The sequence below is a fragment of the Hypanus sabinus genome, chromosome 22 (assembly GCF_030144855.1).
Source record: "Hypanus sabinus isolate sHypSab1 chromosome 22, sHypSab1.hap1, whole genome shotgun sequence".
In the NCBI taxonomy this organism is placed as follows: domain Eukaryota; kingdom Metazoa; phylum Chordata; class Chondrichthyes; order Myliobatiformes; family Dasyatidae; genus Hypanus; species Hypanus sabinus.
Genome location: NC_082727.1, coordinates 16071008 through 16093419, shown reverse-complemented (window position 1 = coordinate 16093419; position 22412 = coordinate 16071008). Strand labels below are relative to the sequence as shown.

The following is a 22412-nucleotide window of genomic DNA, read 5'->3' as shown; positions in this document are numbered from 1 at the left end:
TCCACATCCAATCTACCTAGGCTTTCCAATATTTGAGAGGTTTCAGTGAGAGTCCCCCCTGCAGTGCTTGGCCAAGGACTCAGACTTAACCTTTCAGACTTCACCTCTGGACTCAATGACTTCAGTCTTCCATCTTTCACTCTAGCTGTGACGAATAAATGAATCTCAATCGGAAAGTAGGAGAGAATAAGAGGCGATGCTCACCACGCCGAACCAACGGGTCACGTGGTCCACCAACCAGTAGATGGGTTCGAACAGGGAGTCAAGGACCACGTCACTGTTGGTGAAGGAGTTGTAAGTCAGGGAGCGGGCGCACAGCTTGCTGTAGCTCCAGTAGGTGCCAACGTGCTGAAGGAGCCTGATTCGCCGCCTCCGGCCCAGTCGGAAGCACCTGAGGAGTAGTCGCATCGTGGCACAGACACAGTGCAGATGTTTCCTCATTAGAAGGCAGATAGCATTGGTCAGCGGGAGCACATCGCACGTCACAGCTCAACTCTCTGTCTCGGGCACCTCACTGAAAACAAAGATGAGAAGTCAGTTAGAGCTTAAACACTCACCTCCGCCAGCTTCACACCTAATCTAGTCGGAAGACAACAGAACAGCACAGGAACAAGCCCTTTGGCCCATGACGTCTGGGTCTGTGTGCTCAGCCAGCTCCAGCATGGTCACTAGCCATCCCAGCATCGAGGACATCTTCAAAAGGTGATGCATCAAGAAGGTGGACCCTTATAAAGGACCCTCATCACCCAGGAAATGCTTTCTTCTTATTGCTACCATCAGGGAAGAGGTACAGGAGTTCATAGATCACACTCAACAATTTAGGAACAGCTTTTTCACGTCTGACAACAGACGATAGGTGCAGGAGCAGGCCATTCGGCCCTTCAAGCCAGCACCGCCATTCAATGTGATCATGGCTGATCATCCACAATTAGTCTGCTGTCAGATCTCTAAACAATCCTTGAGCCCATGATCACTCCTCACTATTCTGCACTTCATATTTTTTTTTATTTCCAATTGTAACTTTTGCCAAAAGTAATTTTTTTATTGCACTGTACTCCTGAACCAGAGAGGGCAACTTCACTCAGCTTCATTTGCCTCATCACTAAACTGTTTCCACAACCTATGGACTCACTTTCAAGGGTTCTTCATCTCATGTTCTCGATAGTTATTGCTTATTTATCTATAATTATGAGTTTCTTTCTCTTAGTATTTGTACAGTTTGTTGACTTTTGCACACTGGTTGTCCGCACTGTTGGTGCGGTTTTTCATTTTCTCCATTATGGCTATTGGATTTATTGAGTCAGGGTTGTATATGGTGACATAATACATTAACTTTGAACTGCTGAAGCAAAACAACAAATTTCTCTACATGTCAGTAACAATAAACCTGTTTTGTGAACATAATGCTGAAGTAAATGAAGTCTATTCTGCCTGTATATGCTCCATATTCCTCCATTCCTTGCAGATGCATGTGTCTAACAGCCTTACAAATGCTACTCCTGTATCTGCCCCCAGGTTACTTCTTCCTCCCTTCGCTCCACCTTCTTACTCTGACTCCGCCCCTTCCTTTCCAGTCCTGATGAAGGGTCTCAGCCCGAAACGTCGACTGTTTACACTTTTCCGTAAAAGCTGCCTGATCTACTGGGTTCCTCCTGCATTTTGTGTGTGTTGCTTGGATTTCTAGCATCTGCAGATTTTTTCGTGTTTGTGAACAGAATTAACTTCATGTTTCGATGTACGTGTGACAAATAAAGCTAATCTTCATCTCCTCCAAAGTCTCCACATCCTTCCTGTAATGGGGGCAACCAGAACTACATACAAGTGCAGCCTAACCAAAGTTTTACTCCGCTGTAGTGGCTTCACTTACCGCCAGACAGATGTAACACGTGGTGACTCTGCTGACAGCGATAAGGTGCTGGAGGAGTCTACATTTCCTGTGTGCCACCACAGTATTGCAGAATGAGCACTCCTGCATTGGTAAAGTCACAGGTGAAGAGTCTGCAACAGGAAGAATTTCTGAATGTAATTATTTCCATAGTAGGATGCAGAGTTTGGTAAACAAAGGTCTGATTACATCCAGAGGGCAGCAGAGGGTTGATGACAGAGTGATTAGCCTCCTTCCCAGCCAGAGTGCTGAGGCTCTCTCCAGAGGCAATTTAAACCTAGAGCTGGCAGAACAGGAAACAATCGCATCCTCCTTCGAAGTGTGTGGTGTGCACAACCCCCCTAAGCTCCTTGCACCTTTCTCCCACCTTTTGATGGCATGCAGAGTCACCACTCCTTGCTGACATGAAAACACACTTGCACACACAAACATGAGAGCCAGGCAGCTTCCCCTCTCCATGCACATTAACAGGAACCAACACACAACCTTTTCCCTCTGCAGCATATCAGGCAAGTACTAGTAGAATAAAGAAATGTATAGCACAGCACAGTCCCTTCGCCACACAGTATTGTGTCCACCTTTTAACCTACTCTAAGATCAATTTAGCCCTTCCCTGCCACATAGCTCCATTTTTCTATCATCCATGTGCCTATCAGAGTCTCTGAAACATCCATGATGTATCTGCCTGCACCATCACCCCGGCAGAGCATTCTGCACCCACTAATCTGTCTAAAAAAACTTAACTCTTCCATCACCCTCTATACTTTCTTCCAATCACCTTAAAATTATGCCCTCTTGTTTTTACCCTGGGAAAAAGTCTCTGCCTGCACACTGTCTATGGCTCTTATCATCTTGTACACTTTGAACAATTCTCTTCTCAACCTCATTCACTACAAAGAGAAAAACCCCAGCTCACACAACCTATCTTCATAAGACATGCTCTTTAATCCAGGCAGCACCCTGGTAAATGTCCTCTGCACCCTCAACCTTCCAATAATGAGGTGACCAGAACTGAACACAATACTAATGCAAGTCCTCAGTTAGCTTTCACTCCCCTCAGCAGGCCCCACACCTGTCCACTCCGTCACCCGCCATTTGATCTCATCTTCTCGTCTGGGTGTTGCACTCCGATGAGGATCGTCCTGACATGAGAGAGCAGACACACTCTCAGTGGTTGAACCTGAGCATGCGAAAGCCCACCAACTGGTCTCCTATCTGGAGGCTCTTGGCATTCTGAAAACAGTCCTTGGAATGAGTGACAGCAGGGATTAGACCTTAGCTCAGGGATAAACTGTCCAACCCACTGCCTTCTGAGCACAAGCTCTGGTTCCCGGGTAAGAGAACTGAGGGTTCTTATAGCCTGAGCCAGCTATACCTCAAGAAGATCAGATCAGTTAAGACTTAATCTGTTTAATTATTAAAGTCAAGGGAAGAAAGACTAATTACTTACATCATTCCCAGTGAAACCCAAGCTGCTGATTCAGACCAGATTTGATTGCATCAACTGCCTGGTTGCAACACAGCCTGGTATGGAAACACCAATGTCCAGGAATGTGAAAGACCATAGAAAATGGTGGATATGGCCCAGTTCATCACAGGAAAAGCTCTCCCCACCACTGAGCACATTCACAAGGAGCGCTGCCACAAGTAAGCAGTGTCCATCAAGGAACCAACCATCCAGGTCATGCTCTCTTCTTGCTATTACCATCAGCCAGGTGGTATAGAATCCTTAGGTTCCACACCACCAGGTTCAGGAACAGTTATTACCCTTCGGCCATCAGGCATGGGTAACTTCACTCACCACCAGTCTGAACTAATTCCACAATCTACAGCCTCACCTTCAAGGACTCTACAACTCATGTTCTCAGTACTTTTACTTGGACAGCTTGTCTTCTTTTGCACATTGGTTGTTTGTCGCTCTTTATTCATCGAACATTACAGCACAGTGCGGGCCCTTCGGCTCACGACGTTGTGCTGGTCTTTATACCCACGCTAAGATCAATCTAACCCTTCCCTCCTAAATAACCCTCCATTATTTTTTCATCCATCTGCCTATCTAACAGTTTCTTTAAAGGCCCCGATGTATTTAAAAACTATACATAATATGTATGCATGTTCATAAATTCTATTTCATCTCTTTATTTTCCTGGAAATCAATCTTAAGGTGGCCAATGGCAACATTAACGTACTTTGATAATAGATTTACTGAGATATTTGTAAAACAGTACTGCACAAATCAAACATATGGAACTAGTGTCAAACGTGTGTTCTCCCACTGCACTTCTGGGACATGTTTAACTCCGACACAAAGCTGGAGATCTGTCACGTGTGGGTAGCAGAGTTTTGCCTGTTGCGTAGGGAGGCAGCACCGATATCGTGTGAAGGAGAGGAAGATAGGATTCACGTGAAAGGGGGGGCACAGCAGTGCAGCAGTCAATGCAATCATCCTCTAGCACCAGCTATCGCCAATCGAGGTTTGAATCCTGTCGCTGTCTGTAAGGAAGCTATATGTTCTCCCCACCACCACGGGATCTTCATCCGAGTGCTACAGATTCCTCCCACGTTCCAAAGACAAACGGTCAGAGTTGGTGAGTTGTGGGCACACCACATTGGTGTGGAAAGTGTGATGACATTTGTGGGCTGCCCGCAGTGCAATCCCCAACAATTTGATTTAACACAAACAATGCACTGATGATGTTGCTTCGTCTGTGATGAAAAGTTTGCAAGTAAATTGCCAAGATTGGAGAACTCAACCCAGCTATCAACCACCCGAGCTACACATTTTTCAAATGATTTCCAACACAAATAATTTATTTTACTATGTTTCGACGTACACGTGACAAATTAAACTAATCTCTTAAAAACTTCTGAAGCATTGACACCAGTGTGGATCACAGGATCTCTTTCTCTGTTGTTAATTAACCTACTGCAGTGATGGAAACTTTATTCTGCTAGGGGAGGGAAATAAAGGGAATTCATCAAAGTTTCATGGTGATCAGGTTTCTCAAAATCTAATTATGGTGATCAACATTCATCAAAGAGCGAGTATCCTGCCAACTGCATTAAGACTTGGGTTTGCTTTGCTGATCTTACAGGCACTTCCATTTGCCATCATACTAAACCACTCGGGGAAATCAGTCACCATCAAAGTGCTAAATGTTCTCAAAAAGAGTTGAGCCAAGCTTAATGATTAGTTTTGCTTATTTGTTGCATGTCCATCAAAACATACAGTGAAATGTATTGTTTGCATCAATTCAAACCAGCGAGGATCGTGCTGGGGGCAGCACGCAAGTATTACTGCATTTCCAGTGCCAACAGCTCACTAATTTTAACCGTACAGCTTTGGAACGTGGGAGGAAACCAGGTCATCCAGAAGAAAACTGGGTCACAGGGAGGATGTACAAACTCCTTTCAGTCATCGGGGGAAGCAAACACTGATCTAACAGCTGGTGCTATAAAGCACTGCACTAACCACTACACTCATGTGCTACTTAAGCTTTGGGTCTCCTCTGCTGAAGGGGCATCTACAGGGTAGACAGGGAATGGAGTTTTGGATTTCAACCCAGAAACAGGGCAGCACAGTCGCATATTGGTTACCATAATATGCTATTACAGAACTAAATTCTGATAAATGTTCACGTCATCAGGTTGAAGGGTACTCAGACGGAATACGAGGTAACACACACAAAATGCTGGAGCAACTCCACAAACCAGGCAGCACATATGGAAAAGAGTACAGTCGACGTTTCAGGCAGAGACAGGAAAGGAAGGGGAGAAGTCAGTGTAAGAAGGTGCGGGGAGGAGAGGAAGAAGTACAAGGTAGCGAAGAAGAGTTGGGAAGTTGCTTAGTGAAAAAATAAAGGGCTGGAGAAGGGGAATCTGATAAGGATAGATGACCATGGAGAAAGGGAAGAGGGAAAAGCACCAGAGGGAAGTGATGGCCAGGTAAAGAGGTAAGGTGAGAAGGGGGAAAACAGGAATGGGGAATGTTGGGAGGGGGGAAAGAATTACCGGAAGCTCCAGAAATCTATGTTCATGCCATCAGGTTGGAGGCTACCCAGCCCAAGTGTGGCCTCATCACAGCAGTAGACGAAGCCATGCACTGACATATCAGAATGGGAAGTAGAATCACCTTACCTGCCCATCACCTCCCTCTGGTGCTCCTCCCCTTCCCTCTCTTCCATGATCTTCCGTCCTCTCCTATCAGATTCCCTCTTCTCCAGCCCTTTATCTCTTTCACCAAACAACTTCCCAGCTCCTACTTCATCTCCTCCCCCTCTCCAGGTTTCATCTATCACCTACCAACCACCTTGTACTTCTTCCTCCCCTCCTCCCACCTTCTAATGCTGACTTCTTCCTTTCCAGTCCTGATGAAGTGTCTCAGCCTGAAATGTTTACTCTTCTCCATTGATGCTGCCTGGCCTGCTGAGTTTCTCCAACAATTTGTGTGTGTTGTTTTGGATTTCCAGCACCTGCAGATTGTCTCCTGTTCAGAATATGAGGTGCTGCTTCTCCAACCTGAGAGTGGCCTCATCGTGGCAGAAGAGGAGGCTGTGGATCAACACGCCAGAACAGGAAAGGGGATAGGAAAATTAAATGGTTAGGTACCATGAAATTCCACTTTTGTGTTTGAAGCTGAGGTGCTTGAGAAAGCAGTCCCCGCCTGGTCTCAAGAGTGTAGTGGTGGCTGCACTGGGAGCACCGGATACGGTAGACAACCCCAACAGATTCGCAGGTGAATTGTTGCCTCACCTAGAAGGACTGTGTGTGACGAGGTGAATGGGCTGGTGTTGCACTTCTGCCACTTACGGGGATAAATACCAGGAGGGAGATTAATTGGGAGGGTCAAATGGACAAGGGAATCATGGAGGAAATGATCTCTGCAGAATGTGGAGAGTGAGGGGGAGGTAAAGATGTATTTGATAGAAGGTTCTGCTGAAGATGGTGGAAGTTGCAGAGAACGATGTGGAGCTCATGGGGCGGTAGGTGAGGACAACAGGAACTCTATCCCAGTTAAGGTGTGAGAAGATGGGGTGAGCACGGTATCCAGGAAATGGAGATGTGAGTGAGGGCAGCATTAATGATGAAGGAAGGGCATCCCCATTCTTTGAAAGAGGACATCTGTGATGTCCTGGAAAAGAAAGCCTCATCCTGTGAACAGATGCAACAGAAAGGAAAGAAGTGAGAAAAGAAGACAAGGTGGGAAGACGTATGGTCAAGTAAGCCACAGGAATTGGTGGCAGAAGAGCCTAGTCACCGAAGAGAATTTGTAATTCTCCTTCGACCTGTGGAGCTTAAGATGAATTTTGACAGAGCCATTCAAAATGATCAAACTTCTGTTGTTGCTATTCCATTGTACTAACTCAAGAAACTCAGCTGCATCTCAAGAATGTCTTTACTCTATTGCTTTACTCTCTCTGCTCTCACAACTGTGTGACTGGGCACACCTGAAATGCCATCTATAAATTTACAGATGACATCATTGATGCTGGAAGATCCTCAGATGGTGACGAGGAGAATCCATGAGTGAGACTGATTGAATGGTTGAGCAGTGTGGTAAAAGCAACTTTGCACAATGTCAGTAAGACCAAGGATTTGGTTATGGACTTCAAGAAGTGGAACTTGGAGGAATACACATTAGTCCCACAAACTCCCAAGTAGTCGTGGACATAGGTCAGCACAATACAAAACCAGCCTCCCCTCCACCGCCTTTCTCTGCACTTCTTGCCTCAGAAAAGCTACCAACATAATCAAAGACCCCATCCACCCTATGTACTCTCTCCTTGCCCTTCCCATTGGTCAGAAGGTACAAAAGCTTGAAATCACCTAGCAGCAGGCTCAAGGACAGCTTCTACCCTGCTGTTATATGATTATTGAATAGTATCCTAGTACGACAAGATTGACTTGACCCCACAATCTACCTCATGTCCTTGCGCCTTGTTTGCCTTTCTTGCACTCTCTCTAACTGTAACACTTTGTTCTGCACTCTGTGATTGTTTTCCCTTGTACTACCTCACTACACTGGTGTGATGAAATGATCTGTATATTGGCATGAAGACAAGGTTTCTCACAGTACCTCAGTACATGTGTCAATAATTATCAAACTAATGTGCTGCCTGAAAGGGGAATGTAGGCAGATTGAGTTGCAACTTTCAAAAGCAAATGAAGGGGAATTTTTTCAGGACTATGGGCAAAGAATGTTGCAATGGGATACTGTACAGAAGACCCAGCACAATCACGACAGTGTGAATCACTTCCTCCAGTGATGATCCGATGATCCTCGGAGTTCTGAAGCAGAGATTAAAACTTGCTTACTGTTAATGCGCAGCACAACATTTAATTTTGAAAAGCATCACAACAGATTCCAAATATCCCCTTCAGGTTAATCTCGAGACAGTAAATCGTATTGAAAATAAGAACAGGAATGAATCCAGATGGAGAACAGAGGTTCAGTCATGGAAATAAATCCTCATGCTTGTGTTACTGGACCTTGATCCAGACATGTTAATTTCAAGTAATTAAATAGAGTGTGACTGAAATAAACAAGTTTGTGCTGAAAACAGTAATAATGAAAGTACAAAACTTGCTAATTCACTAATCAAAGGGAACATTTGACTTAGAAGCAAAGACTATTCAAGTATTTGACCACAACATCAATCCTTTCTGGAAATAATGAAAGAAAAAAACAATCTCCTACTCTAAACGCATCTGCCTGGTTTATATCCACCCCCTATACAGTGACATCAGCACTGGACTCCGGAGCAAAGGTTCCCAAGTTCGAGCCCAGTCGGGCCACTCCCAGACACGCTTTCCATCCGTGCTGGGGTTGAGTGTTGAGCTCGCAACTCAGCCTCGTAAAGAAAAAACTGTTCTGTGAGAAGGACGTGGGGGACCACTCACAGAATCTTTCCTCCAAGACAACCACTTGAAAAAATAAGTGGTTGCCAAGGCTCTGGCAGAGTATGGCACACAAAATAAAAAATTCCCTGCCTGTTCCTGTCTAAATGTCTCTCAAATGTCGCTATCATATCAGCTTCAACCATTTCTCCATGTTCCAGGCATCTACCAACTCATGTGGGAAAAAACTTGCCTCACAAATCTCTTCTAAACTTTCCCCCTCTGACTTTATTAGCCACACTCTCTGGTATTTGTTACTTCTACTCTGAAAAAAAGATTTTGACTGTTAACGTATCATAATTTTATGTCAGTGCATCAGTTAATCGGGGCAGCCACTTATTTGGAAGAACTCTTAAAGAACAAAAGCTAATTAAGAAAATAGCCACTATTCCCTTTGTTTTGGAACACTATGCCACTTAATTGGGACAGGAAATTGCTGCCAAATAGTTTCTAACAACCATCAGCTGTTAGACATTATACTGCGCATAGAGCAGACAGTTTTAATATACTGTCAGTTGAGTGTGTGTGTGTTCAAAAGCCATTATTTTTGTCACTGATAGTGATAAATAAGCAAGAAGACAATTCAGAACTGTTTCGCTCACTGCAGTTTCAAGCATTCAGAATTGAAGTTGCCAGAAATGGCTTGGAGTGTAAATTAAACAATTTAATTACTTCAACAAGTTAGGAACGACAAAGAACCTGAAGATATCAATAAGGTGCATTATGTCAACTATTGCAATGTTCACTTACCTTACGTACACAGATGATGTCTCTGCCAGGCATCAGGAGAATCTCAGCAAAGAGTCAAGTGGGGGAATCTTGTCACTTGGGGTCTTGAGATGTGAATGATTGTGTACAGCTTCAGCAGTTGGAACTGCACTCCGCTATGAGGGTTGGAAGGGTAAGCAGACAAATTTTAGAGCAGAATTTGCCTTGGAAGCCTTTCCTGTACACAGCTGTGCGTGGGGAAGTAGCTACATCTGATAGACGGTCAGCTGGATCCCACCAGACTCTGCAGTGGGTATGCTGGAACCAGTAGTAATCCAGGTGCTGGCCCTGAATGAAGTGCTAATATGTCCTGGTCATGATCACACTTAGTGTATGATAGCTTTATAGTTTTTTTGCTCGGTGTGCCGTTGAAGCACAACATTTGAAACATGTTAAGTGTTCTTTTAGAATGTGCCCCCAGTTTGCAAGCAGTTTTTCTCCGAATCCTCTGCGTTTTCTTAGGGGGTGAGGTTTCTTACGGCAGGGAATTGTCTATTGAATTTCATAGTAAAGTTTTCTACTTCAGTTCTGCCCTCCATGTTAGGGGTTTTGGTTTACCGTGCTTTTGCTGACAAGTACAGGAAGTTGAAAGCATAAAACTAGGGTTATTTTACATTATTTATCTATTTAGAGATACAGCACAGAACGAGGCCTTTCTGGCCCTTTGACCTGCTCTGCCAGAAACCCCCAATTTAACCCTAGCCTAATCACAGGACAGTTTACCTACTGACCAGTACATCTTTAGACTGTGGGAGAAAACCAGAGCACCCTGAGGAAACATTCCACAGGAGGACATACAAACTCCTTACAGAAGCCACCAGGATTGAACTCTGACGTCCCAAATAGTAACAGCATTGTGCATTTCTGCATGGAGGGAAATGTATTCCACAAAAAATGAAAATGGTGGATAGGGGGCACGATACTTTGCTTTATACTTGAACCCTTCAGTTATCCACTGTTTTTGCATATTGCTTCGTAGTTTCTCCACTACAGGGTTTATTCCTCTTGCTGTATCCAAGAAACTCAGCCCTTGTAAGTAACCTTCATATTTTTGTGGCTTGCAGTTCTGCCAACAAATTTGCAAGCTCCCATAACTTCTGCGAGTCTTTGGGAGTGCTTGATGGCCTGACTTCCAGGATAGATAACTGGCAGACTTGTCGTCCTGCTGTGACTTGGTCTCGACAAGCCAAATCTAATGCGCCTACAGTTCATGGGGAGAATGGTTTGCCAAATGTGCGTCCTGGGATGGACGGAGGTTTAGTCTGTCCATGTTTGTGCTGATGGCATTGGCATCAGTCGCAACTCTTGACTGATGTCTTTGCTGTGGTTCAACTGTGGAAGGGGATGTTGTGGGTCTTTGTTGCTGTGGACCTTGACTGTCAATACCTAGACAACCTGCCTGAGTGGTGTGGACAGCTTATCCTTGAAGAGCTAGAGTTCTGGAGCACAAAATGCATTTGGACATATTCTTTAGTAAGATGCATTGGCTGTTGTGACACAAAGTATGACTGATTCTGGTTAGGCACTCCACTAAGTCAGCTGCTGCTTCATATTAGCCTGATTCTGCTGAGGTAGCCTCAGCTTCACACTCTTCCTTGAGTGCACTTAATGAGCTCAATACATGCTTTCTGTGTCTATACGAGCTTTCTCCACACTTAAGCAAACACTGCTCTCATTCTTGTCACTTCAGCTTTAACACGAGCTCATGATGCTAATTGTGGTTTCACTTCAGCATCAGGAAGACACAATTGATGAGCCACACCCTGACCTCACTTTCAGGTCTTGGCGATCAATGTTGCTCGGGTCAGAAGCTAGCAACTGTCTACAGCATTCAGACGCAGATCCAGTCCATGGGTGATGCCTCTGAAGACAAGCCACCTTTTCTCTACTGCCCTCACTATGCGCATGAATACAATTATGCAGCGAGCTAAATTACTTCTCAAAAATCAACCAAGATGGAAGCTTTCTTCAGGGTTTTTAGTGGGATCTCTATACTTTGAAAAGCTATTGCTGCTTTAAGGGCAAATCAAGAGTGGATGGAAAAGTGAGTCGTTCTACCATGCTTCAAATCAAATAAAAACTAACATGCACAGGACACGATATAAAAACAACTTACGTATAGGAGGTGATTTTCATACAAAATGAACTGTGCCTCTAGAGGGCAGAACAAGCAAGATGTAATCTGCAGATTTACTAACACAATTTGTATTTTTAAACAAACTTGTATTTTCACAATATGTGGTGTTTTTCTCCACCTAATGGTGGCAAAGCAGTATAACAGTTAATCACCTTTTCATTTTTCATTGGCTAAGTATTAGCACATGATGCACATACAGTGACTGTATCTTTTAACTGGCCCTTCATTTATCTCAGCAATTTGCCTCATCTCAGTATAAGAGTGTCAGTCTCTTATTGAGGACCCCCATCACCCGGGACATGCCTTCTTTTCATTGTTACCACCACAAATGAGGTACAGAAGCCTGAAGGTACACACTCAATGATTCAGGAACAGAACCCACAAACACCTCACTTTTTAAAAAATATTATTTCTGTTTTTGCACTACTTTTAATTTAGCTATTTAATATGTATGTATATATATATATGTACTGTAACTGACCTATAGTTACTTCTATATTATCACGTATTGCGATGTACTAATGCTGCTAAGTTAACAAATTTCATGACGTATGCCAGTGATATTAAACCTGATTCTGAAAAATTGCCAACTTGTCTTTCTCTTCGTTTCAGTCCTTCCTTTTAGCTTCAAATGTTCTGTATCTGCCCTTTGTTTAAACTTTAAAATAAATGATTGTGAAACAAGTTTTCACTCATTCTTGGACTCCTCAAAGAAACTGGGGATTGAAAAAAAAATCACCAGATCCTGCACCCCTCAGCAACAATACACTCCAGGGGATAACAATCCATCTTTCACTCAAGCTCTCCAGTCCCAGTAACATCTTCGTGAATTTTTCCTTCACCTTTTCCAGCCTAATGACGTACTTCCAATACTTAAGTAACCTGAAACTCACACAATACTCCAAATATAGTCACCAAAAGTCTTGCCCAATTGTAACACAATACCCAATTCTTGTACTCAATGCTTTGACAGATAAAGCCAAGATGAAGGCATACCCTGTGGAATCAATATTCGTTTATTATTGTCACACGTACCAAGATACAGTGAAAAGCTTGTCTAAACATATCAAATCATGACAGTGTATTGAGCTAGAACAAGGTAAACAAGGCAGAATAAAGTATAAAAGTTGCCAAAAGAGCATAGTCCAGCTAAACGATAAAGTGCAAGATTATAATGAAGTAGATTACAGGGCCATGTGTCCATGTACAAGAGGTTGCCAAATGAGGATTTATGTACTTGTACTACTAGGTCTCTCTGTTCTACAGTCCCTTCTGGGTCCTGGCATTTCCTGCCCAGGTTTAGCTCATCAAGTTGAGTGTGAGCAGCATGAGCGAAGTAGCTACTGCAATACTATTACAGCGACGGGGACCAGGGCTCAATCAGAGTTACAGAACAGTACAACACAGAAGCAGGCCCTTCACCCATTCTTATCCATGTGAACCATTTAAACTGCCTCGTCCCACCAACCTGCACCCGGCCCATACCCTTATCTAAACTTCTCTTAAATGCTGAAATCATAATTACATGCACCACTATAGTGCTGGCAGCTCATTCCACACTATAAGGTTTCCCCTCAGTGTTCTCCTTAAACATCTCACCTTTCACCCTTAACCCATGATCCCCAGGTAGTCCCATCCACCCTCAATGAAAAAAGCCTGCTTGCATTTATCTATACCCCTCAATTTTGTATAGCTCTATCAAATCTCCCTTCAATCTTCTACATACTAATCTATTCAATCTTTCTTTATAGCTCGTCCTCCAGTCCCAGCAATATACTTGTAAATTTTCTCTGTACTCTTTCAATCTTTCCTGTAGGTAGGTGACTAAAACCAAACAATACTCCAAGCAACACACACAAAATACTGGAGGAACTCAGCAGGCCAGACATCATCTAGGAAAAGAGTACAGTCAACATTTCAGGCTGAAATACTTCAGCAGGACTACAGAAAAGAAGCTGAGGAGTAGATTTTCAAAGTCTACACAAAACTCCAAATTAGGTCTCACAAATGTCTTATACAAGGTCAACATCCCATCTCCTGTACTCAGTACTTTGATCTATGAATACCAACGTGCCAAATGTTTTCTTTACAAACCTTCTACCTGTGACGCCACTTTCAATGAATTATGGTCTTGTATTCCCTGATCCTTTTGCTCCACCACACCCCTCAGTGCCCACTATGCAAGTCCTATCCTGGTTGGTCCTCCCAAAATGCAACATCTCACACTTGTCTGCATTAAATTCCATCTGGTATTTTCAGCCCATTGTTCCAGCTGGTCCAGATCTCACTGCAGGCTTTCATAGTCTTCTTCGCTGTCCACTACAGCCGCAACCTTGGTGTCATCCACAAATCTGGTGATCACGTTAACCAAATTATCACTGAGGCTGTTGATGTAAATAGCAAACAACAGTGGATCCCTGCGGCACTAGTCATAGGCCTTCAAAGTTCAAAGTAAATTTATTATCAGAGTACATATGTGTCACAGCATATATGTCATTCTTTTTCCTGTGGGCATAATCAGCAAATCTTTAGAACAATGACTATAACAGAATAAATGAAAGATGAACCAGAAGAGAACAACTGTGGAAATGGAAGTATAAACAGCAATAAATAACGAGAACCTGAAATAAGAAGATAGAAGTCCTTAAAATGAGATCACTGGTGGCGAGGAAAGTGAGTGCAGTTATCCCCTTTTGTTCAAGAGCCTGATGGTTGAGGGGTAGTAACTGTACTTGAACCTGGTGGTACGAGTCCTGAGGCACTTGTACCTTCTACCTGATGGCAGCAGTGAGAAAAGAGCATAGCCTGGATGGTGAGGATGATGACACTGCCTTTCTATGACAGAGTTTCATGTAAATGTGCTTAATGGTTGGGCAGATACTCTACCTCTGATCCTCCAATGAGGACAGACTAATAGACTTCTGGTTTCCTCTCCTGAAATGAAGCAGTTCCTTGGTCTTGCTGACATTGAGTGAGCGGTTGTTGTTAATAACACCTCTCAGTCAAATATTCCATCTCCTGTATGCAAATTCATCACCACCTTTGATACGGCCCACAACAGTGGTGTCATCAGCAAACTTGTACATGGTGTTAGTGCTGTGCTTAGCCTCACAGTCATAGGTGTACAGCAAGTAGAGCGAGGGGCTAAGCAGACATCCCTGTTGTGCACCTGTGCTGATAGAGATCACGTAGATGTTTTTGCCAATCCAAACTGACTGGGATCTACAAGTGAAGAAATCCACAATCCAATTGCACAACAAGGTGTTGAGGCCAAGGTTTACTGATTAGTTTTGAGAGGATGTTGGTATTAAATGCTGAGATGTAATCGATAAAGAGCATCCTGATGTGTGCATCTTGCTGTCCAGCTGTTCCAGGGTTATGTGAAGAGCCAATGAAATGGCATCTGCTGTGGGCCTGTGCTCCGGAGCAGATCTTAGTCACCTCTCAGGCAGGAGCTGATATGTTTCATCACCAGCCTCTCAAAACACCTCATCACTGTGTATGTAACTGCAAATGGGCAATAGTCATTGAGGCAGGTCACCACGCTCTTCTTGGGCATCAGTTTACTTGAAGCAGTTGAGTACCACAGCAGTTGAGAGGTTAAAGACATCGGTGAACACACCAGCCAGATGGTCAGCACAGGTCTTCAGATGCTTTCCTTGGATTCACCCTCCTGAAGGCAACCCACAGGTCCGTTTCAGGTACTGAGATCAAAGGATCATCAGGAGATGTGGGCATTCATGATGGTCCCTCTATGTTCTGGCAGTCAAAGCAAGCATAGGCAGCACTGAGCTCATTTGGAAGCAAAGACCTGCAGTCCTCCATGTCACAAGATTTAACTTTGCTAGAGGTTATAACATTCAAACCCTGCCACAGCTGTTGAGCATCCCTTGTTGATTCCAGAGAAGCAACTATCCATTACCACTATCTGGCTTCTACCACAAAGCCAAAGCCTAATCTCTGTTACTACCTGATCTTAAATGCCAAGCGACTGAACCTTGTTGACCAACCTCCCATGCTGGACCTCGTTAATTGCTTTGCTAAAGTCCATGTAGACAACATCCACTGCCTTGCCTTCATCAATATTCCTGGTAACTTCCTCGAAAAGCTCTACAACTTTCGTTAGACATGACCTACCACTCACAAAGCCATGCTGACTAGTCCTAATCAGTCCCTGTCTATCCGAAATATCTCGTCACCTTCCAATAACTTTCCCACTGATGATGGCAGGCTTACCAGCCTATAATTTCCTGAGTTATTCTTAGAGCCTTTCCTAAGCAGTGGAGCAACATCAGCTATACCCCAATTGGCCAGTACCTCTCTGCCACTAAGGATGATTTAAATATCTCTGCTAAGGACTCTATAATTTGCACACTTGCCTCTCACAGGGTCTGAGGAGACACCAAGTTAGGCCCTGGGATTTGTCCACCCTAATTTACCTCAAAACAGAAAACACTTGTCTGTAATCTGTATAGGGTCCGTGATCTCTCCGCTTCTTTGCCTCATTTCTATGGACTCTATTCCATCTACTGAGTAAATACAGATTCAAAAAATCTATTAAGATCTCATCCATTTCTTTTGGCTCCACACATGGATTACCATTCTGATCTTCCAGAGGACCAATTTTGTCCTTTGCAATCTTTTTGCTCTTAAAATATCTGTAGAATCCCTGACGAATTCTCCTTCCCCTTGTCTGTTCGGGCAACCTCATGCCTTCTTTTAGCCCTTCTGATTTTGTAAGTGTTCTCTTGCATTTCTTATACTCCATTAGAATCTCATCTGTTCCTACCTGCCTATACCTGCATGCACTTCCTTTTCCTTCTTTAATCAGGGCCCCAATATCTCTTGAAATCCGAGGTTCCTGAAACCTGTTATCCTTTCCTTTTATTCTGACAGGCACATTACAAGCTTTGTACTTCAAAAGTTTTAGTTTTGAAGACTTCACACTTACCAAATACACCTTTGCAGAAAATAGCCTCTCCCAATCCACACCTGCCAGATCCTTTCTGATAACATCAAAATTGGCCTTTTAGAATCTTAACCCACAGACCAGATTTTGAAACTATTGGTATTATAATCACTAGATGCAAAGTATTCCCCTACACAAACTTCTGCCACCTGCCCTGTCTCAATCCCGAATAGCAGATCCAAGTATCACACACTCTCTTGTTGGAAATTCCATATACTGATTAAGGAAACTTTCCTGAACACATTTGACAAACTCTATCCCATCTAGTCCTTTTATACTATTGGACTTCCAGTCAATATGCAGAAAGTTAAAATCACCTCCCATCACAACCTCTTGTTTCTTGCAACAATCTGCAATCTCACTACAAGTTTGTTCCTCTAAATCCTATGAACGGTTAGGTGGTCTATAATATAGTCCCATTAACAAGGTCATTCCTTTTTTTATTCTCCAGTTTCACCCATAAAGCCTCACTAACCAAGTTCTCCAGTCTGTCCTCACTGAGCACTTCCATGGTATTTTCCCTGACTAGTAATGCCCCCCTCCTCCTTTAATCCTTCCCGCTCTGTTGCATCCAAAACAACAGAACCTGGAACATTGAGCTGCCAGTCCTGTCCCTTCTGCAACCAAGTCTCTCTAATGGCTACAATATCAGAATTCCATGTATTGATCCATGCCCCGAGCTCCTCTGCCTTTCCTACAATACTTCTTGCATTAAAATACACAAAACTCAGGACATTAGTCATATCATGCACAACCTTTTGATTTCTGACTTTGTTTAAGGTCTTAACAACATATCTGTTCTGTTCCCATTCCCCCCTGCAACTCTATTTTTAACTCCTCCCCACAACTAACCAACCCCCCCCCCCCCCCCCGGTGTAGTACTAGTATTAGTTCCCCTACAATTTAGGTGTAAACCACTGTCTGTAAGGAGCCTGTACATTGATCTCGTGACCACATGGCTTTCATCTGGGTGTTTGTTTCCTCCCACACTCAAAAGGAGTAAGGGTTTGTAGTTTAATTGCATACATGGCTGAAATTAGGTGGCACAGGCTCATTGGGCCAGAAGGGCCTGTTACCATGCTGTATCGTGAAATAAAATAAAATACATTTGTATTTGTCCAAGGTAAATTCAAACACATGGTCCACATAGACAGATGATCTATATTATGCCATAATCTTCCTGACAGTTCACTATACCACTAATTTTGCAAATTTACTAACCAGGCCATCTACACTGTCATCCAAATATGGGAAACAATGTTGGACCCAGCACTATCACAGGCCTCCAATCTGCAAAAGATCCCTCGAGGGAGGGATGGTGAAGGCAGTGAGATGGTGAAGAGTGGAGGAGGGAAGCCACAGTGTAAACTCAAGCCCAGCTGTTACTCTCACCAGCTGTGTTCATCCCCCACCAGGGGCAGGCAATTTCCATCAGCCCATCAGAGGCAACAACAGGACACCACAACCGCCCCGCAGCACCCTCTGACTCCAACTACCAAGTCCATATTGTATTCGTTTGCCTCGCTCATGTTGTAATCTAATCTTCTACACCAACGGCAAAGGCACATAGACATCATCTACCAACCTGCTCTCATCAATCCTCTTGATCGCGTCTTCAGAAAAAACCTCATTTGTAAGACCCCCATTCTCAAGTAACCGCGCTAACTATTCCTAACCAACCTGCCAATTTCCTTTCCAGAGCTCATGAAGGGTCTTGGCCAACTTGTGGGGGGGGGGGGGGGGGGGTAGTAGAAGGAGAGGCATAAAGGAAAGATGCAGCAAACGAGAGAGTGGGGAAGACTGAGGAGTAGATTAGGTGACAGGGCAAACGGGGATAAGGGGAGAAGCGGCAGTGTGATATCAGGGAGGGGGCAGAAGGAGATGGAAAGACGATCAGATGGGAAATGGGGCAAATGATGAGGGAGGGAATTGGGATGAAGAACGGAAGAAGCCGCAGTCAACGCTCACAAGCGCTGCTCTCACCGTTGTTCCGGCAACCTCTCTCGGCCCGGCCGCTCCTCCCGTCCACTCCAGCCGCCACCTCACATCAACCTAGTTGAGGCAACAAAGACGGGACACCCTAACTGCGCCTGCGCAATAATCCGACACGCCACTGCCCACCCGCCGCATCCTGGGAGCTGGAGTCCATTTAAAGTCAGCGAAAGGAAACCTCCGGCGATGTTGCTGTTGACAACTACAGTTCCCGTCAGCCTTCCCTCCCATTCATTCAGCAAGACCTGAGGAATCGTTGAGAGGTATGCTCGATTCACATGCCTACAAAGAAACAGGTGGCGTCGGAACTGGAAGGTGTCACCACTTGCCTCCTATTCCAGCTTCAGTCGCCATCCATCAGAGCTAAAGTAGGAGTCTGAAGAACGATTCAAGAACATCTCTCTACCCCCGCCATCAAGTTTCTAAATGGACAACGAACAGTACCTCACTATTTTTCCTCTTTTTGCACTATTTATTTAATTTTATAAGTAAAATTACACTGAGCACTGGATCCCCACAAGGCTGTGTGCTTAGCCCATTGCCGGTTACACTGCTAACACATGACTGTGCAGCCAGATTCAAGAAGAACCTGATCGTTAAATTTGCTAATGATACCACAGTGGTGGGGCTCATCAGCAAAAGTGATTAAATAATGTACAGGGAGAAGGCCAAACACTTAGAAAGCTGGTGCAGTGACAACAACTTAATGTCACCAAAACCAAAGAGATTATCGTCGATTTCAGACGGTCTCAGCCTGAGCACACACCCCTCAGCATCAGCGGCTCCATAGTGGAGAGAGTGAAAAACATCAAGTTCTCGGACAATCTCACCTGGTCCAGGAACACCGCTGGGACTGTGAAACGAGCCCAGCAGAGATTGCACTTTCTGAGGAAGCTTAAACAACTGTCACTCCCCACTAACATCTTAACTACATTCTACAGAGGCGTGGTTGAGCGTGTGCTGACCTTTTGCATCACAACCTGGTACTCCAGCTGCAGTGCTGCCGACAAAAAAGCCTTGCAGAGGGTGGTTAGGGGAGCAGAGAAGGTTATTGGGGTCTCCCTACCTTCTGTCCAAGACCTCTTTCAGAGTCGATGCCTCCAGAAGACACGGTACATCATTAAAGACCCCTCTGCCATCAGGTAAACGTTACAGGAGCATCAAAACAAAAACCACAAGGCTACTAAACAGCTTCTTCCCAAAGGCAGCCAGACTGCTAAATAGTTGCTCTACCTGATTCTGCTTTGGACACTTTAAACTTGCACTGGACACTTATGACTTGCTTTTAACTGACATGTGGCTGTTGTGTTTTACTATTTATTATGTTTATTATTTAGTGTTGCGTTTGTTATGTATGATTGCACTGCTCCTGGGAGACGCTGTCTCATTCTGCCCTGCAGAGCTGTTGTACGGTTAGAATGACAATAAAGTTTTTGAATCTTGAAAATTATAAAATTAAAGTAATTATATACACGTGTGTTTATATAAAGATGCAACAGACAAGAATGAAGACTGAGTAGATTATATATATTTATTTATTGTAAATTATACTTTTTATTGTTTTACAATGTATTATTGCTGCAAAACAACAAATTTCACGACATATGCCAGTGATGTTGAACCCGATTCTGATTGTACAGAATAGTTCACTAATGCATTATTAGCCTACTTAACAATAAAAAGCCACGTCAACATAAGATAGTTCAAACCTTCTTCCTTGACTACTGTACCCAGTTCTAATCATTGGCAAAACTAAGTTCTCCTTAGATATGTTAAAATTATTTGCTGTGGAGATATCTTCCTGAAGGGTCCATTTTATAAGTGGCCTCTTGAATGTTGCAGTGTGGGGTGTGGTTGAAGTTGGAGCCAGTGGAATTAGTTTTGCAAGTATTGCAAGTACAGGAACCGTGTTCCAGCAAGGGACAATGTCAGAATAACTGTATCACAGTGAGAGCTGGTAGCCAGATGTGTCAGTAAGTGCACATTCCAGTACACTTGAAACAAGACCTATGTCAGGATGCTGTTCATCAATTATAGCTCAGCATTTTAACGCCATCATTCCCACAATCCTGACTGAGAAGTTACAGAACCTGGTCCTCTGTACCTCCCTCTGCAATTGGATCCTTGACTTCCTAACCAGAAAACCATAATCTGTGCAGATTGGTGATAATCTCCTCCTCGCAGACGATCAACACTGGTGCACCACAGGGATGTGTGCTTAGCCCACTGCTCTACTCTCTCCATACCCATGACAGTGTGGCTAGGCAAAGCTCAAATGCCATCTATAAATTTTGCTGATGATACAACCATTTTTGGTACAATCTCAGATGGAGACAAGAGGGCGTACAGGAGCGAGATATGCCAACTAGTGGAGTGGTGTCGCAGCAACAACTTTGCACTTACTGGCAGTAAAATGAAAGAGCTGATCATGGACTTCAGGAAGGGTAAGATGAAGGAACACATATCATTCTTCATAGAGGGATCAGAAGTGGAGAGTGTGAGTTTTCCATGTTCTGGGTGTCAAGGTCACTGAGGATCTAACCTGGTCCCAACATATCGATGAAATTATAAAGAAGGCAAGACAGTGACTATACTTCATTAGAAGTTTGAAGAGATTTGGTATGTCAACAGAAACTTCTGTAGATGTACTATGGAGAGCATTCTGACAGGCTGCATCACTGTGTGGTATGGGGGTTGGGGGGGGGTGGGCAGAAGCTATTGCACAGGACTGAAAGAAGCTGCAGAGGGCTGTGAATTTAGTCAGCACAATCTTGGGTACCAGTCTACAAAGTACCCAAGACATCTTCAAAGAGTGGTGTCTCAGAAGAGCAGCATCCATTATTAAGGATCTCCAGTACCTCAGGACATGCCCTCTTCTCACTATTACAAGCAGGTAGGAGGTACAGAAGCCTGAGGTACACTCAGCAATTCAGGAACAGATTCTTCCCCTCTGCCATCCGATTCCTAAATGGACATTGAGTCCCTGAACACTACCTCACTTTTTTAATATATATTTGTACTTTTGCACTATTTTAAACCTATTCAATATGTGTATACTGCAATTGATTTACTTATTATGTTTTTCTTCTTTGGCATTATGCATTGCACTGAACTGTTGCTGCTAAGCTAACAAATTTCATGACATATGCCAGTGATAATAAACCTGATTCTGATTCTTTTATCATATCCCTTCCATGTTGTCATAGCACAATGTCAGCCAACAATCCTGCACTCAGATCAGATCACCAAGGTAACTGGAAGTGAAGCTAACTCTTGAATGCAGTGATTTACTAGGTTCCCAGATCTCATAAGATCCACAGATTTCCCTCCTTGAAGAGCGTTAGTGGATTTTTACCACAATTTGGTATTTTCATGGACACCATGACAAGGAGTAGCTTGTTATTTCAGATTTAATTAATATATACTCCCTGCTGTTCAAACCACTTTCTCTGGGTCAACAGTCCATTCCTTGGGCTTAATTGAACCACTATAGAGAGAACATCACCAGTAGGCTATCCTGGTCCAACCACATTGATAAAGCCAAGAAACCTCATCGGCACATCCACTTCCTCAGAAGGCAAAAGGAAATTAGCTTGCACTGTTGACCCTTACCAATTTTGACTGATACAACATAGAAAGCATTCTATCTGGATGCATCACAGATTGGTGTGGTAACTGCTTGGCAGAGGACCACCAGAAATTGCAGAGAATTGTGGACACAACTCAGCCTATCAAGGAAAACAGCCTCCCCTCCATGGTCTGTC

General features: G+C 43.8%; 1 protein-coding gene across 3 annotated transcripts in view; it reads right to left on the bottom strand.

Moving 5' to 3' along the window:
* The window catches only part of LOC132379367 (palmitoyltransferase ZDHHC16-like), a 30698-nt gene extending 11936 nt beyond the window's left edge, over positions 1–18762 (bottom strand). For 2 of the 3 annotated variants that reach the window (XM_059947132.1, XM_059947130.1), the window contains exons 1-4: positions 18640–18762; positions 9533–9666; positions 1868–1998; positions 205–514 (exon numbers count right to left, since the gene is read on the bottom strand). In XM_059947132.1, coding sequence (XP_059803115.1) covers positions 205–441 — 237 coding nt within the window. In that variant the 5' untranslated portion in view covers positions 442–514; positions 1868–1998; positions 9533–9666; positions 18640–18762. The remainder of the gene's footprint in view (positions 1–204; positions 515–1867; positions 1999–9532; positions 9667–18639) is intronic. The other variant, XM_059947131.1, reaches the window with a different exon arrangement.
* Positions 18763–22412: the final 3650 nt, after the last annotated feature.